Source organism: Diuraphis noxia, unplaced genomic scaffold (assembly GCF_037042655.1).
Source record: "Diuraphis noxia isolate RWA-SAM2 unplaced genomic scaffold, SU_Dnox_SAM2 contig0001, whole genome shotgun sequence".
Lineage (NCBI taxonomy): Eukaryota > Metazoa > Arthropoda > Insecta > Hemiptera > Aphididae > Diuraphis > Diuraphis noxia.
The window spans coordinates 80755698-80771054 of record NW_028301711.1 but is presented as its reverse complement, the minus strand read 5'-3'; the positions used below and the strand labels follow the sequence as shown (position 1 = coordinate 80771054).

Here is a 15357-nt window from a genome sequence, read left to right as displayed (position 1 = left end):
TGGAGCATAGCATATTTTAAGGAGTAATATTTAGGCAGAATATATTACATGTATATTTGAACGGAGTCATTGTGTGAGTAGTGAATGAACATTAGTGTGTGTGATGCTTTATCTGGGCAATTATCGCGTTGTCGTACCACCGCGCACCGCCTACCTATCAGCTGTAATACGCGGGTATTCTCAGAACTTATTTATTACGATGGTTCAATAACCAAAATTAACTATGTTTATTATTTATACATACTTTATCTCCGTGTATTCTAAAGGTTATAATGATGTTTCAATATAATACTAATTGCATATTAAAAAAGACAACAGAAAAAATGTTTAGATTTAAAAAACAATTTTAAACTATAGATCTATGTCAATTTGGTTAGCGCAAGCGTTATTTTTTATTTAATACTCACTGTTCTCGGCTCTTTCAAGTCGCAAAAATGCACAGTACTAAATAATACAATCACTTTATTATTTCATAATCAATAATCATTATTATATTACATTATATTTTTATACAAATAATATAAAAAGTAATATTATAAACCATCTCTGATAGGCAACCTACGGTCATATCTCGAATCTATTAATTCTAAAATTATACTATTCATATAGAATGATGACAATTGGGGCTCCATAGAATTGACCCAAAAATTATCATCTCTGAATATTTTTTCGTATAAACTACCTATTATTTGAGGAAAAAAATTATTAAGTAATTTAATGAATTAAAAATGTTTGTAGAAACTAGAAATGTTATTTACCTTTTAGAGACCAAATACAAAAATAACAATAATCTGTTCGTGAAATATGTAATGCCCCTTGAATTTGATAATAATAATTATCATTTTTTTTTTAAATGTAGTGTTTCATTATTTTTCAATTCACAGCATTTAATTATTTTGTTTTCTATTGCTTCTTTTGGAGATACACTTTTGGCACTAGATGGACATTTTATTTCCACTTAATCCATCATCTCCGATAAGTCCATCTGGAGAGACAGCCAAGTAGAATTGTTCACTATCTACAAATAATCCCGATGGCTCAATATTGACGCCCAAAATATTTGCTAATTCTTCTTTTTCCACTTCTTCATGTTCAACTCCATATGTTGTTGCTAAATTTCCTTGAAATGTTCCATATAATAACGCTTTTATAGTTTTGGCTCGTGATGTTGTTTTTCTTAACTTGCAGATTTTACCAAAAACGGATGCTGTTAATCTAACAAAACAAAAATAGCTCATAAAACAACTTAAAATTATTATGGATAACTAATTAATTTGGACGTAATGCATAATACTTATAATTTATATTTAAATATGTCAAACCTTTTTTTACGTTCTCTATGCCAATCTTCACACTCATGTTGTCTCTTGGTACTCTTCTCTAAGGCAATAATTTCTTCTTTTGTAAGCTTCAGAGTATTTAGATATAGTATTTTTTTATTATTTAATTCTAGTAATGGCAAATCTGGAAATGAATCGAGGTCAGGTTCAACTGCGCCATAATTCTCATCGGGACCAACTAGTGTTTTTGTTTTTAACCGTTGAGGTGCTGGGGCAAATAACTTGCGTCTCCGTCTAGAATCTGATAGTTGCATACTTTTTTTATGTACCTGTTTAGGAAATATACATAATACTTATGTTAAATTATTCATATTCGTATAACCATAATTTAAAAAAATTGTATTCCCTTTTTTTGTGAATAAACCAGGACTTTTTTTTAGCAACTTGTTTGTGAAATAACGATAAACGATTTGCTCCTACGTTATAAGCAGTAACTGCGGCATTACATCGTAATTCGTATGAACCCCGAAGACACAAATTCACTCTTTTACCCCCAATAAATTTGGCCAAAATAGAATTATAATTTTCTGCTGCATTATTATTTAAATTAAACATTAGGCTTTCTGTGTGATATGTTAAAGCACTTCTTATTGAACCTATATCATCCCATAGGCCCACTCGTTTCATATCTGGAACGTAATTTTCTTCGCCTAGAAAAAAAAAGTAATAACTCTAAGTATAATACTATACTTTATAATAAGTATCCATAATATAGTATAGATATAATATATTAAATATTCATACCTATAAATGATACATTCATTAGGTACATTTTTATTTAAGATAATATTTTTTTTTTCAATAATGAATGTTCTATATTATTATATTATAATTATTACTATACCTACCTAAATGTTTCCGTGTGCAAAAATAATCACTGCAGTTCTCATGATCACCGAATACATGATTGGGACTATTGAAAATTGTATCATTGATTTCTAATGCAATACCATCGATTACAGTGATCCATTTATAACATATGTCCTATACTGTACAGCAGAGTGACATCCATTTACCTGCTTTTTTATATTTAATTTTTTGGGGTAAAAAAGAATGTTATAATAAATTAACCGTTATTTTAATATTAAATTTTTTATAACATTATTATTTAAACTTATAGACGTTTAAATATTTACAGATTTTTGGCCACCGGGGAATCTTATAGGTATTTAACCTTTAGTTTTCGTCTGGGATTTAGTACAACCAGAGAAATCGTTGAAGAGGTTATCTGGAAAACATCAGGACCCATCTACATGCCGAAACCCACCAAAGAAGATTGGGAAAAAATTAGCCGGGAATATAAAGAGATATGGAATTTTCCCAATTGTATTGGATCTCTTGACGGTAAACACATTAATATTCAATGTCCTATAAATAGCGGATCGACATATTTAAATTATAAAGGGTTAAATTTGATCGTCATACTTGCTTTGGAAGATTCTTACTATAGGTTTATAACTATTGATGTGGTTCATATGGTCAGAATTCTGATGGAATTGTATTTGCTAAATCTCCGTTAGGAAAAGCGTTAGAAAATGATACATTAAATGTTCCACCTCACGCACCGATAGAAGAGAACCCATACATAGTTGTTGCAGATGAGTCATTTCCCTTGAAGTCATATCTTATGAGACCATAATATAGTAGGGTAACTTTAGGTGGAAATGAAGGAAACAAAATTTTTAACTACCGACTTTCTCGTGCACGACGTGTAGTAGAAAATGCGTTTTGAATACTTTCAAGTCGTTGGAGAGTGTTCAGAACAAATATTCAAGTACAACCAAAATCCGTAGACAACATAGTACTTGCTGCATGTTGTCTTCATAATATGTTATGCCAAAGCCATGATTTTCAGTTTGAAGAAATAAATAGTTACGAAAATACCGAAGTCCTTGGAAATATGGAACCATTAAGAGGGAATAGCACCCAGATATCATTTCAAATACGTGAGAACGTGAAAAATGTTTTTTTATCGTCTGTTGGGGCAGTACCATGGCAGTACGAAATGGTTCGGAGAGGATGAATTAATATTTAATCAACGATCCTAAATAAGAAAATGTATACCTTGTTAAAATTATTAAAATTAAAAATTATTCTTTATGTTTTGCATAAAATAAATAAAAATATAATAAACATTTAATATTTATTAATTTATTTTTAATATGATGCACAACTGCATAAGTAGTATAAGTAGGTATAACGTGTATAATATATCAATAGGTGTCAATATTTTTTCCAAGATATTTTTATTTATAAACACGATTCCAATAATCCAAATCTCGAAATTGGAGATTCCGATACGGTATTGTTATTACTCATTTATAATTTTGTCACTTCACAAATTGTAATGGGTAAAGTTAAAAATAACGCGTTGCGTAAGTACAGGAAAGATTGGGAGCAGAATTCATGGGCAAAAGGTAATAAAACTCTTCAACATCATAATATCATATTATTATTGATTCATTATTATTCATAATATGATTCATTATTCAAATAAATTTAGTATGGTTGTCTGAAGCTGGCCCACTCGCAAACTAAGTAAATGAAAGTTACTGTAAAGTTTGCAAATCGTACTTAACCCACACTTGACCGATTTGAAAAAACATAGCACTACCAGAGTGCATGTAGAAAATATGAAAATTATCAAGCTGTCTTCAAACCAGAGTAAATTAAATAATGTAATAATTGTTACAAACTAACAAAAAGAGTTGGATTTAAAACTTGCTGTATATGTAGCCACTCACAGTTCAATTAGGAGTATGGACCATTTGTGTGAAATACTCAAGGTAATAAGAAATAGTTCTTTGTTAAAAAATTTAAAGCTCCATCCAAAATAATCCAAATTTACAAATCGTTCGATATATTTTTCATTCGTTAAATAATGCAATTTCAAAAGCTAGTGATCAATTTCCCAGCCATATTGATTATATACGTCGTAAAGTTTATAATTGGTTCCACATTAGTCCACTCAGAAGAGCCGAGTACAAAAAAGCATTTGACCTGATTTATTCTGGTCCAAATAATAAAAAATTTTCATAATTTTCATCAGTTATCGGCTACTCGTTGGTTAGTATACCTAACCTAACCCCCCCGCCCCGATGTCCGCCTATGCTAATTACCCACAAATTCGTTTCTTGTAATCGGCGACTATCGTCTATTGTCGACGATTTAATTTCATGAATTTCTGATATCCATTGGCTATTGCCTATTAGTCATGGTTCGTTAGTTCATTACGATTTAAGTTTTAGATTATTCGACAATTCGACATTCGTGAATCACTGGATGGAGTCAATCGTGTTGTGAATTTATGAGACTACCTATTAAGTATTTATATTTTAAAATATTTTTATTGAAATGCATTTTAATGTATGAAATGGAATTAGACAGTGAAAGTGAAATACGTGAGCTACGGCTACCATGGTCTGTGCACAACAATTTGTTTAAGATAATTTCAGTAAATGACAACAATTTTGAAGTGAAATGTGAACTTTGTGTAAATTCTAATTTACTCTACTTCTACTAAGAGTAATTCAAATTTAAAGAAACATATAACGGTAAGTACCTAGATACTAGATGTTAGCGCCGAAATGGCAATTCTATATTTTTATTGTAAGTTGGTTGTTTATATTTGTTCGTATCACACATCGCTGCAGCGCGGTCGACGATGGTGACAGGTGTCGTGTGCTGACCACAGCAGTATGTGTGATAAATTCTATTATTCAGTGGTTTTGTCACCTAATGTCTTTCTTTTTCTTTTTATAGTGTTGGCGACACTGGCATTCTTCGTGTTTGAATCTCCTTCGTAAAAATTGCCGTTTTTTGTCGTTCTGTTCCTTTTCTGACTTTGCACTGTCATGTTCTCGTAAATGTTAAATGGTCATCGTCTTGTCTTGTTCCTGCTAAGAACCACGTTTTTTCTTCATTATATCTCTAGTGAGTATCGTTCACATGACAGTTAGTTTCTCGCATTAAATTATTTCATCCTTATAGGTTGTATTGCTCATTCGTGTGTGTTGTTGGCATCTGCTCGATTTTTCAGTTGTCACATTTTATGCAACTGCAGGCGTCTTGTTTTATGATCGGTTCTACGTTGTCTGCGCTGTGATGGGTTCTAGTAGTCGCACGTGTGTGGGTTGTATTACCTTATATTTATTGCTTACGTCCCCGGCACGGTCGCGTGGGATAAAATCCGCTACTGGACACTAGTGAGTTTTGTGTATTTATTATAGGTCGACGAACCTATTTATTATTACTATACTTATACTATCTAATATTAGAGTTTATATGAAAATATTATGCTGTTGTTAATAATTATTTATATGGTATACTGTTTGTTAATAATTCATATTATGTAACAATAAAGATTAAAATGTTATCAACGCACAGGTGTTGTCAATAGTATAGTTCCTACACGGATAGCGGTACCTTGTGTTGCCTATCCATTAGGCCGTTAAGGCATTTATCTATTAATATTGTTGATTGCTGAAAGCGAGCCAACACTAGATACTTTAATACTTACATTATTTAACTGCTAACTATCTATTCTATTTAAATACAATTTTAATCAACTATGCTAAACAAGTAATTAATAATGAGAAAATCTTAATATTTGAATATTTTTATATGAACGCAGAATTGCCTTGTAAAATCAGCCTGGTCGTTGTATTAGTCGTAAATGATTATTAGTAGTAGTAACCCGCAGAGTACAATATTTCACTTACCACTCCCCACCCAACCGAATCGTAATTAGACGTCGATCGCAAGGTATCATCTTGGAATAAGTCCCGTTTATTATGTGTAATAAAATAATATTTTATCATATAATTTTTAACACATATTTTCCGTGTGAATAATTAAAATAAAATCATGCACTTATCATTTGGAAACGTCTCGTATGTTGGTGTCTTTATTATATTATTAACTAACATCATATAGACTATTGGTATCTTTTGTATAATGAAAAGTAGGCAAAAGAGCTATAAAGTATATACTCTGTTTTCCGAAAAACCAGGATCGTTTCACACATACGGCCGACAGTGGTGGCAGGAACAGGAACAGTTACGAGTTGTATTGGGTTTCTAATTGAATTTATAAATCCTCTATGTTTTTTCTTTTTGATGGTGGAATTTTTGATTTTGCAGCATATCTTAGACTCATTTTAATACAATATTTAAATAATATTGTATTTTTGTCTAAAAAAAACTAAACTAGACATGATGTTTGTCGACAGTCGGAATCAGGGCCGGATTGGATAGTCTCGGCCCTTCGAGAAATATTTTTCTATCGGCCCGTAATTTGCTATAGAAGCCCATATTGGAAGAATTTTAGTATTAATAAATACCTAGTAATAATCTTATCCTGTTTGTTGACTGTATAGTGTATACTATTATAATATAGCTGTCATTAAAATCGTAACGTGGGCATTGCGGCAAATTTCTCATACTAGTACAAAATTTAAGCGGCCCTTCGAGATTTTCTCGAATGCTTGACTGGCCTATCCGAGCCTGGTCGGAATGATAATGCTAACATTCAATAGCAGAGGATAATAATATAGAAAAACAATTATTATACCTATCTTACCTATATATCTAAGAAACATTAAGATATAATGAAATCTAAATACATGCATTTACTATTACGTATTATTATCAAATTACAAAATCGATGCGGTATCTGATAATCTTATAGGAACGCAACGGCGCGACACGGCCGTAATATATATTTTGATACTTACGTAGAGATACGGGCAATCTTGCACGCACTCGCACGCACATGTCAGATATTAATTTAGCAATCTCGAAAAAATTTTGTTTTTTTTACGCAAACAGAAAATTCGTCACAATACATCGAAACGACTACCTCAATTTGCATCCTGATGAAATATTCTTATATTCCAAAACATGTACGAGGGATCGATCGAGGCACATTTTTATAATTTTATTTAGTTGATTAAATATTTAAGTTTGAAATTTTTCAACATTTCGAAAATTTCAACAGCGTTTATTGCAATCTAAATTTCAAAAATTTTAAATGTGGCCAGATCGATCTCTACTATATATTATAGAGAATCCGAATATTTTTACAAATCGAAAATCGTGATAAACGTTGATACGTATCGTTGGAATTAGAAATAGTAGTTTTGAATGACTCAGAAATATTAAGTATGTTAAATGGAATAACAGATGACCAAGCTGAGAATTCATATTTAGGAGGGGACCGTAACGCTGATGACTGTTTAGCTATTGAAGTAAGTTAAACAAACAATTTATCGACAAGATCACTCAATTCATCTGGCCATAGTACTCCACAGACTCGCATCGAATCTCCTTTTACACACAGTCTTAACTCATCTGTGTCTGTAAACCGAAATTTAAGGCCTAAAAGAGCTAAACGAGTTCTTTTAGAACAGTTATCTATAATACAAGCTCAAGTGAAGACATGGACGATCCAGACAAAAACCCTGATATATGTTTTTTACCTCTTGCTCCAATTTCTAATACTTCAAATACAGATGATGATGTTGCCACTGAAAATCCACAGATAGAAAATTCAAATTTCAAATGGCCCAAAAATGGTCAAATACCAAATCATTTTTCAAGATTTAAATTTAAAGATGCTACTATGCTGCACTGCTGCACAGTCGAACACTGAATTAATGTTAAATGTTCCTGAATTACAAGCAGTTATAGGAATTCTTATTATAATGGGTTTTAATCGTTTACCTAGTATGAGGTTATATTGGTCGGATGATGAAAACTTCCATAATAAAAGAATTTCAGACATTATGCCAATTAAAAGATTTTTAAATATAATAAGGTTCTTGCATTTGAATGATAATACTAAAATGTTGCCTAGAAGTCCCTTAGAATTTGATAGTCTATATAAAATAAGACCCATAATAAAACATCTAAATGCTGTTTTCCCTGAAATGTTTTCGCCTTCACGTTTTATGTCAGTTGATGAAAGCATGATTGCGTTGACTGGTAGAACTACTATGAAACAATACATGCCCCTCAAACCAATTAAACGAGGTTTTAAAGTTTGGGTTTTAGCTTGTTCTGTAACTGGATACATGTATTCATTTGATATATATATATATATACTGAGAAAGCACCTGGAGGTGAAACAACTTTAGGCCTAGGTGAGAAAGTTGTACTATTATTAACTCGTGCATTAGAAGGCCTAGGTTTTTTTTTTTTTGATAACTTTTTTAGTAGTTTACCTCTAATGCTAAAAATGTTAGAAAAAATAATTATATGGATGTGGCACATTTCAAAAAAATAGAAAGTTTTATCCTAAAGATATTTTCCAGTCTGATAAATCAATGAAAAAAGGTGATTTCGATTTTGCTCAAAGTGGTGATATTACAGTCACAAAATGGAAGGACAGAGGTAAAAATCCTGTAATTGTAGTAAGTAACATGCATGATGGATCTAAAAAAATTAATGTATTGCGTACAAATTCCATTGGTAATCGTGAATCAGTGCCTTGCACAGCATCAATATCTGATTACAATATGTATATGGGGGGGGGGGGGGTGAATAAGTTTGATCAGTTGATGGCTGCATATAATACAAGTTGGAAGTCAAGGTGTTGGTGGTTGAAAATATTTTATTATATTTTAGATTGTTGTATAGTTGTTTTGTATGTTACAAAGAGGACACAAAAAAATAAAAAACACAAATATATGTCACAACTTAAGTTTCGGTCAAAACTTTTTGTATAAGGAAGAGGAAAAGTTATACTCGTTCGGTTGAGCAAGGAAAATAAAACAACACATAGTGGCACATTCCGACACGCAGGGCCGGCGCTAAGTATTTTGCCGCCCTGTGCAGTTAATAAAATGCCGCCCCTTTCAATACTTTTTGTCATATAATTAGTACATAGTATTATTTATTTTATACAAAATGAACAAAATTAATTATAAACTGGACTAAATTGTAGGAGAATAGGAGTTCAAACGGTGAAATAAATAATCAATTTATTTATTTACATTTTACATTGTTATACTTAATATTTTTTTCACAAAAGTTTTTTATTTACATTTATAAAAATAAATGGTAGTTCATATTTACAATTAATAATTCATACAACAATAAATATAGAAATAGAGTATACAAGCCATGTTCTTGTGACATTTTCTCCATTACTCATACTTCGTTTGTAATGAAATTGTGTGAATTTTCGTCCTTGATCATCTGAAGGAAATACAAAATTTGCATTTAACGGAGCAGGAGGGCCTTTTTCAACCAACAATGTTTTAAAGTCGTTATTAATAATTAAAGGCCATTCCGCAGGGTCTGTACTGATAACATTTTCTGTTGAACTTTTGGCTACTGTAGTTTCAGAAGGTACAGTGACATCTTCAACTGAGAAAGAGTCAAAAACCTCACTGGGTTGCATTATAACATTGTCTGTTATATTTTTGGCTACTGTGGTTTCAGAAGGTACAGTGGCATCTATAACTGAGAAAGAGTCAACAACTTCACTAGGTTGTACAACTACAGCATTTGAAATATTTAATGAAGAGGAAGAACTCGTTAAAATTTTTTTGATAGAATTAGACTGTTTTTCAATTACAGCTTCTTTTTCACGTTTTCTCTTCCTATATTCTGCACCCGAAAGTCGCTGTCTACCATCCGACATATTGGCGCTTTCTTAACTTTTTACTACATAAATAATAAATATAATTTGTTAAAAATAAGCATGTCACTAAAACATGGATAAATGATCTTTGAGTCTGTATTTAATATTTTTGCCGAGAAACTTGAAAATTGACACTTGTCATTTTCTAACAAAAATCATCTCGAATTTCTTTTAAAAAAAATGTGATAGTTTTAAAAAAAGGGTAACTAACTAAAATTTTTTTAAATATATGTATGACGTATGTATACGGTTGAATTACATAAAATGAGAACACAATGTATGAAAATAATACAGTTTTTCAAAACCCCAAATAAACAATACAATTATTATTATTGACTATCCTAATTCCTAGAGTCAACCCAAATAATAAAATAATAATGTAGCTAATAGGTTTTTAATTTTGAAAATTAAAAATTCACTTCCTAAATATATTAGGAATATATATAAATACATTCAAAATTTAAAATCAGATATCGGGATGTATTCTTTTTTCTTAATTTTTCATTGTATTTACATAAATTACCTACTTAATATTAATAATATTACAATTATTTAAAATAAAAAAAATACTCACCAAATTATTAATATTAAAATATGACGTGTTGAATGTTGATCGACTAAATAATATGCACAATGCACAGCACTCTATAATCGTTGACACTACGACTCGTTGACAAATGACAATATACTAGGTACGTGTATAGTTCGATAGTTGTCAATCGTTATAAGTTAACTAGTTTGTATCGCTGACAATAAATGACGAGTATTGATTATTGTATATACGATTTTGGGGATCTTTATCATGATTTGATTCGGTTCATGTTTGCTAATTGGAAACCATAAAGATATTAGATAATCGCGAAGCACGCCGAGCGACAATGCTAGTCCGCACATTTTATTATATCTAATTATCTACTAATAATTCTTACTTAAGTACTACATACAATGACATAGTTCCAGTCAAAATAATATAATGAGCATTATTTTTATTTTAGATTTACAGTGAGTAATGGTGAAAAATACATATTTTTATTTATAAACAATGCCGCCCCTAAAATTCCAAAAAAAATTGCCGCCCTGTGCGATGCACAGGTCGCACGTGCCTTCCGCCGGCCCTGCCGACACGGTGACATAGTGACACGGCCGTAATATATATTTTAATACTTACGTAGAGATACGGGCAATCTTGCACGCACTCGCACGCACATGTCAGATATTAATTTATTAGCAATCTCGAAAAAATTTTGTTTTTTTACGCAAACAGAAAATTCGTCACAATACGTCGAAACGACTACCTCAATATTCTTATATTCCAAAACATGAACGAGGGATCGATTGAGGCACATTTTAGATTCTGAGCGGAGCGATGAATGTATTGATTTTACATTGATGTGTGTTTTTTTTTTTTTTTTTGTGTCTGTCATCACGTTTTGGGGCAGTAAAAATGCTTCGATTTTTGACTTCAGTACCTTGTTCGATCAGAAAGTGAATCTAGTTGGTACTTTGTGGGGTCAAAAGTAAAAAATTCTTAATACTTTTCTAAATAATTGAGAAAAACAAACTAAAAATTAAGGGGAAAACGGGAAATTTTACGCACAATCAGTTTTCGACAAAATCAATTTTGGTTTTTGATGTAACTTTAAAACAAAAAACCATAGATACATGAAATTTTCACCTAATGTTAATATAAGTATATTATATCTACCATGCAATTTTCAAAAATTTTCGACTTTAGTTGAACTATTCATAGGTATTTGCAATTTTCGATCATCATTAGTTTTTTTTAAATTAATATCGATAAAAATGTATTTGTTAGGCAGAAAAGCTTGAAAATTTAATACAAGGCTCCTAAAATATTTTTACAATAGCAGTTGAAAAATAAAATAAATATATAGTCACAATTTTTGTTTATAAGCATGTAAATTTCAAATTCAAAAATGCTTCGATTTTCGACTTTAGTACCTTATGTTAGATCAGAATGTGAACCTAGTTAGTACTTATTTGGGGGGTTAAAAGTAAAAAATTCTCAATACTTTTCTAAATAATCGAGAAAAACAAACTAAAAATTACGGGGAAAACGTCAAATCTTACGCACAATCAGTTTTCGACAAAATCAATTTTGGTTTTTGATGTAACTTTAAAACAAATGACCATAGATACATGAAATTTTCACCTAATGTTTATATAAGTATATTCTATCCACCATGCAATTTTCAAACAATTTCGACTTAAGTTTAACTATTCATAGGCATTTCAAATTTTCGATCATTATTAGTTTTTTTTAAATTAATATCGATAAAAATTTATTTGTTAGGCAGAAATGCTTGAAAATTTAATACAAGGCTCTTAACATATTGCTACAATAGCAGTTAAAAAATAAAATAAATTCATAGTCACAATTTTTTTTTATAAGCATTCAAAGTTTGAATTTTGACAAAATACGTAAAAATCACGAAAATTCACAAATTATTTTAAGCTAGAAATTCATAAAAAATTTTTTTTTTAAATCTAAGATTTAAAAATTTAATACAAGATTCCTTACAAGTTTTTCAATCTTTATCACAAATAAAAATTCCACCGGAAATTCAAATTAAATTTATATGAGCATTTGAAATTTAAATTTTTACAACATTGGATTTTCACTTTTAGCGATTTCCTTATTTTGGTGTAACTCTAAAACAAATTACCGCAGATACTTGAAATTTTGACTGAATGTTTATATAGGCGTTTTATATATTTGATAAAATTTTCAAAATATTTAGATTTGTTTTGAGCTGTTTACTGACATTTTAATTTTTCAACTTTTTTAGTTTTTTTTCTATAAATATCGATAAAAATGTATTTGTTCGGTAGAAAAGCTTGAAAATTTAATACAAGGCTTCTAACACATTGTAACAATAGAAGTTAAAAAATATTAAAAATTTAAAGTTTAAATTTTGACTAAATACGTTAAAATTACGGCAATGTTCAAATTATCTTAGATAGAAATTCATAAAAGTTTTCCTTTTTAATTCTAAGATTTGAAAATTTAATACAAGGCTCCTAACATATTTTTACAATAGAAGTTGAAAAATAAAAGAATTACATAGTCACAATTTTTTTTTATAAACATTCAAAGTTTGAATTTTTACAACATATTATGTAAAAATCACGAAAATTCGTAAATTATTTTATGCTAGAAATTCATAAAAAAATTTCCTTTTATATCTAAGATTTGAAAATTTAATACAAGGCTCATTATATATTTTTACAATAGCAGTTGCAAAATAAAAGGAATACATAGTCACAATTTTTTTTTTAAGCATTCAAAGTTTGAGTTTTGACAACATATTATGTAAAAATCACGAAAATACAGAAATTATTTCAAACTAGAAATTCATAAAAATTGTTCTTTTTAAATCTATGATTTGAAAATTTTTAATAATCTATAATATATCCTAGACAGATAAACGTCATGATTTTGGCGGGGAAATATGATTTATACGATTACCCATCAATGTATTTCGTAAGACATTAAGGGCCTGTTTTACAATCATAGTTTCAACCTCGGTTACGCTTGAACCACTGATTTTACCGGCCGAATTCGGTGGTTTAACCTGAGTTCAACTATTGTAATACGGGTCCTAATAATAAGAGCAATAAGAGGATAGTCAAAGCTAAACCTATTCATTGCATTGTATCTTATCGCATTAATTGGGTCATAAAAATAAAATTAGGGCACTCAATAATAAATTGGTGATTTCGGGGTTTTTGGAAGATTGCCTATTTTAGTAGTGTACTCCTTGTTAGTAAACTTTTCTTGTTTAGCCAGCGCCGACTAGTAGATTTTCCGGTTTCCCAATTTTAAGTTTTATTTTGACATACAATTTTTTTTATAAATTAGTATATTATTTTTAATATGTTTTCCTGTGAGGTTAGGTGTTATTATTTGTTTAGTGTTTTCAAATTTTTTTTTTTTGTTCAAGCAATTAATAAATGCCAATAATATTATTTATCAATAATTTATTATTAACAAAATGTCTGTGAATAAAATGTTGTCTTGGGTGTTGTGCAGTGTACTAAACAACTAAACCAAGTAAACCATGAAATATGAAAATACTAATATTTCAAAATATAATATAATATTGTGATAAGGAAATGGATCACACGAAAAATTTTTCCTGCGATGAACCGTTCGTCCGATTTGAAGTGATTTCATCTGTTCTGTGATATTATTATCAATCTAATCTGTTTTACTTATCATTATTTATTATCACAATATTATAAAGTTTAAAATTTGAATTACATACTGTAAAGAGCGAACACGTCGTAATTTTAATATTAAATATAATAAATATAACTAATAAAACTAATAAATATTGAAATTTAATGACGGAAAAAAGAAAAAAGAATATACTGTTTTATTTCAATAAAAAATCAAAACCAAGTGAAAATGAAAGTGGCAGTAACGAGGTAAAATTCTTGCAAAGAAATGATAGAAGCAGGCTGTCAGTTGGTTGAAAATATTTTCGGACATGATAAAGTTTTAGAGTTTGTTAATAATGTAACTGATTTTTGGCCAATGGTAGAAGATATTCCAAATATTGATACTACCCATAAAGGAACTCAATATTCATTAAAATTAAGGACTATAGCTGCTAAAACTAGTGGCATATTACAAAAATTATTTGTTACTCTATTAATTGTTTGCCCACATTCAATGACGACAGAAAGAGTGATTTCACATTATAATCAAATAAATACTATTCATAAAATTAGCTTATTAGAAGAAACCATTAATTATCGTCTGTATGTATCATTGAACGGAGTTGGAACCACATTCTATGATCCTCGGCCAGCTGTTATAGCATTTTAAATACAAAAGAAATACGCTATCGCGAACCTGATTTGTGCATGTATAAGAATCGTGACTTCATTAGCAAGTTTTTCAGAAAAAAAAAAACATTTTAGCCATTAATGAAATACATGTATTTTTAAATATTATATAAGAACAAAGTTTGTATTAATTTTATAATTTGTTGTTTTTTTTAATTAATAAAGGTTAGTTAATTTTTTTTTTAAGTGGACACCTAGTAATATATAACTAAAAAATGCCCTGCTTTGATTCTTATGGTAAATTATGCGGGGATTCGAATAGTCGCATTATTTTAAGCCTAAACGGACTTTTCCCTTAAGAAAAACTGCGTTTTCTGCAAAACGTTCCTTTCCCAAGATATCCTTTAATGCAAAACAATCTTTTTCCGTTTCCTTCAAAATATACTCTTTCCAATGTTAAAAGTGTACTTTGTATAGAAATTCACTGTAAAATGGATTATTTCCTTCATTATTTGTCAAAAAGGTTTATTTCCACAATGAAACAAAACGTTCCTTT

At 29.7% G+C, this 15357-nt stretch overlaps 1 protein-coding gene and 1 pseudogene across 1 annotated transcript; one reads left to right on the top strand and one right to left on the bottom strand.

Annotated features, from left to right (window-relative positions):
- Positions 1-2483: 2483 nt before the first annotated feature.
- On the top strand, positions 2484-3480 carry LOC149061987 (uncharacterized; annotated as a pseudogene).
- Positions 3481-9349: 5869 nt separating this feature from the next.
- LOC149061986 (uncharacterized) lies at positions 9350-10687 on the bottom strand. Its single transcript, XM_089216853.1, has 2 exons — positions 10561-10687; positions 9350-10009 (listed from the first exon to the last, which is right to left on the bottom strand). Exon 2 carries the CDS (start codon positions 9984-9986, stop codon positions 9426-9428), a length of 561 nt encoding a protein of 186 aa, XP_089072979.1. The 5' UTR covers positions 9987-10009; positions 10561-10687; the 3' UTR covers positions 9350-9425.
- Between the last annotated feature and the right edge of the window lie 4670 nt (positions 10688-15357).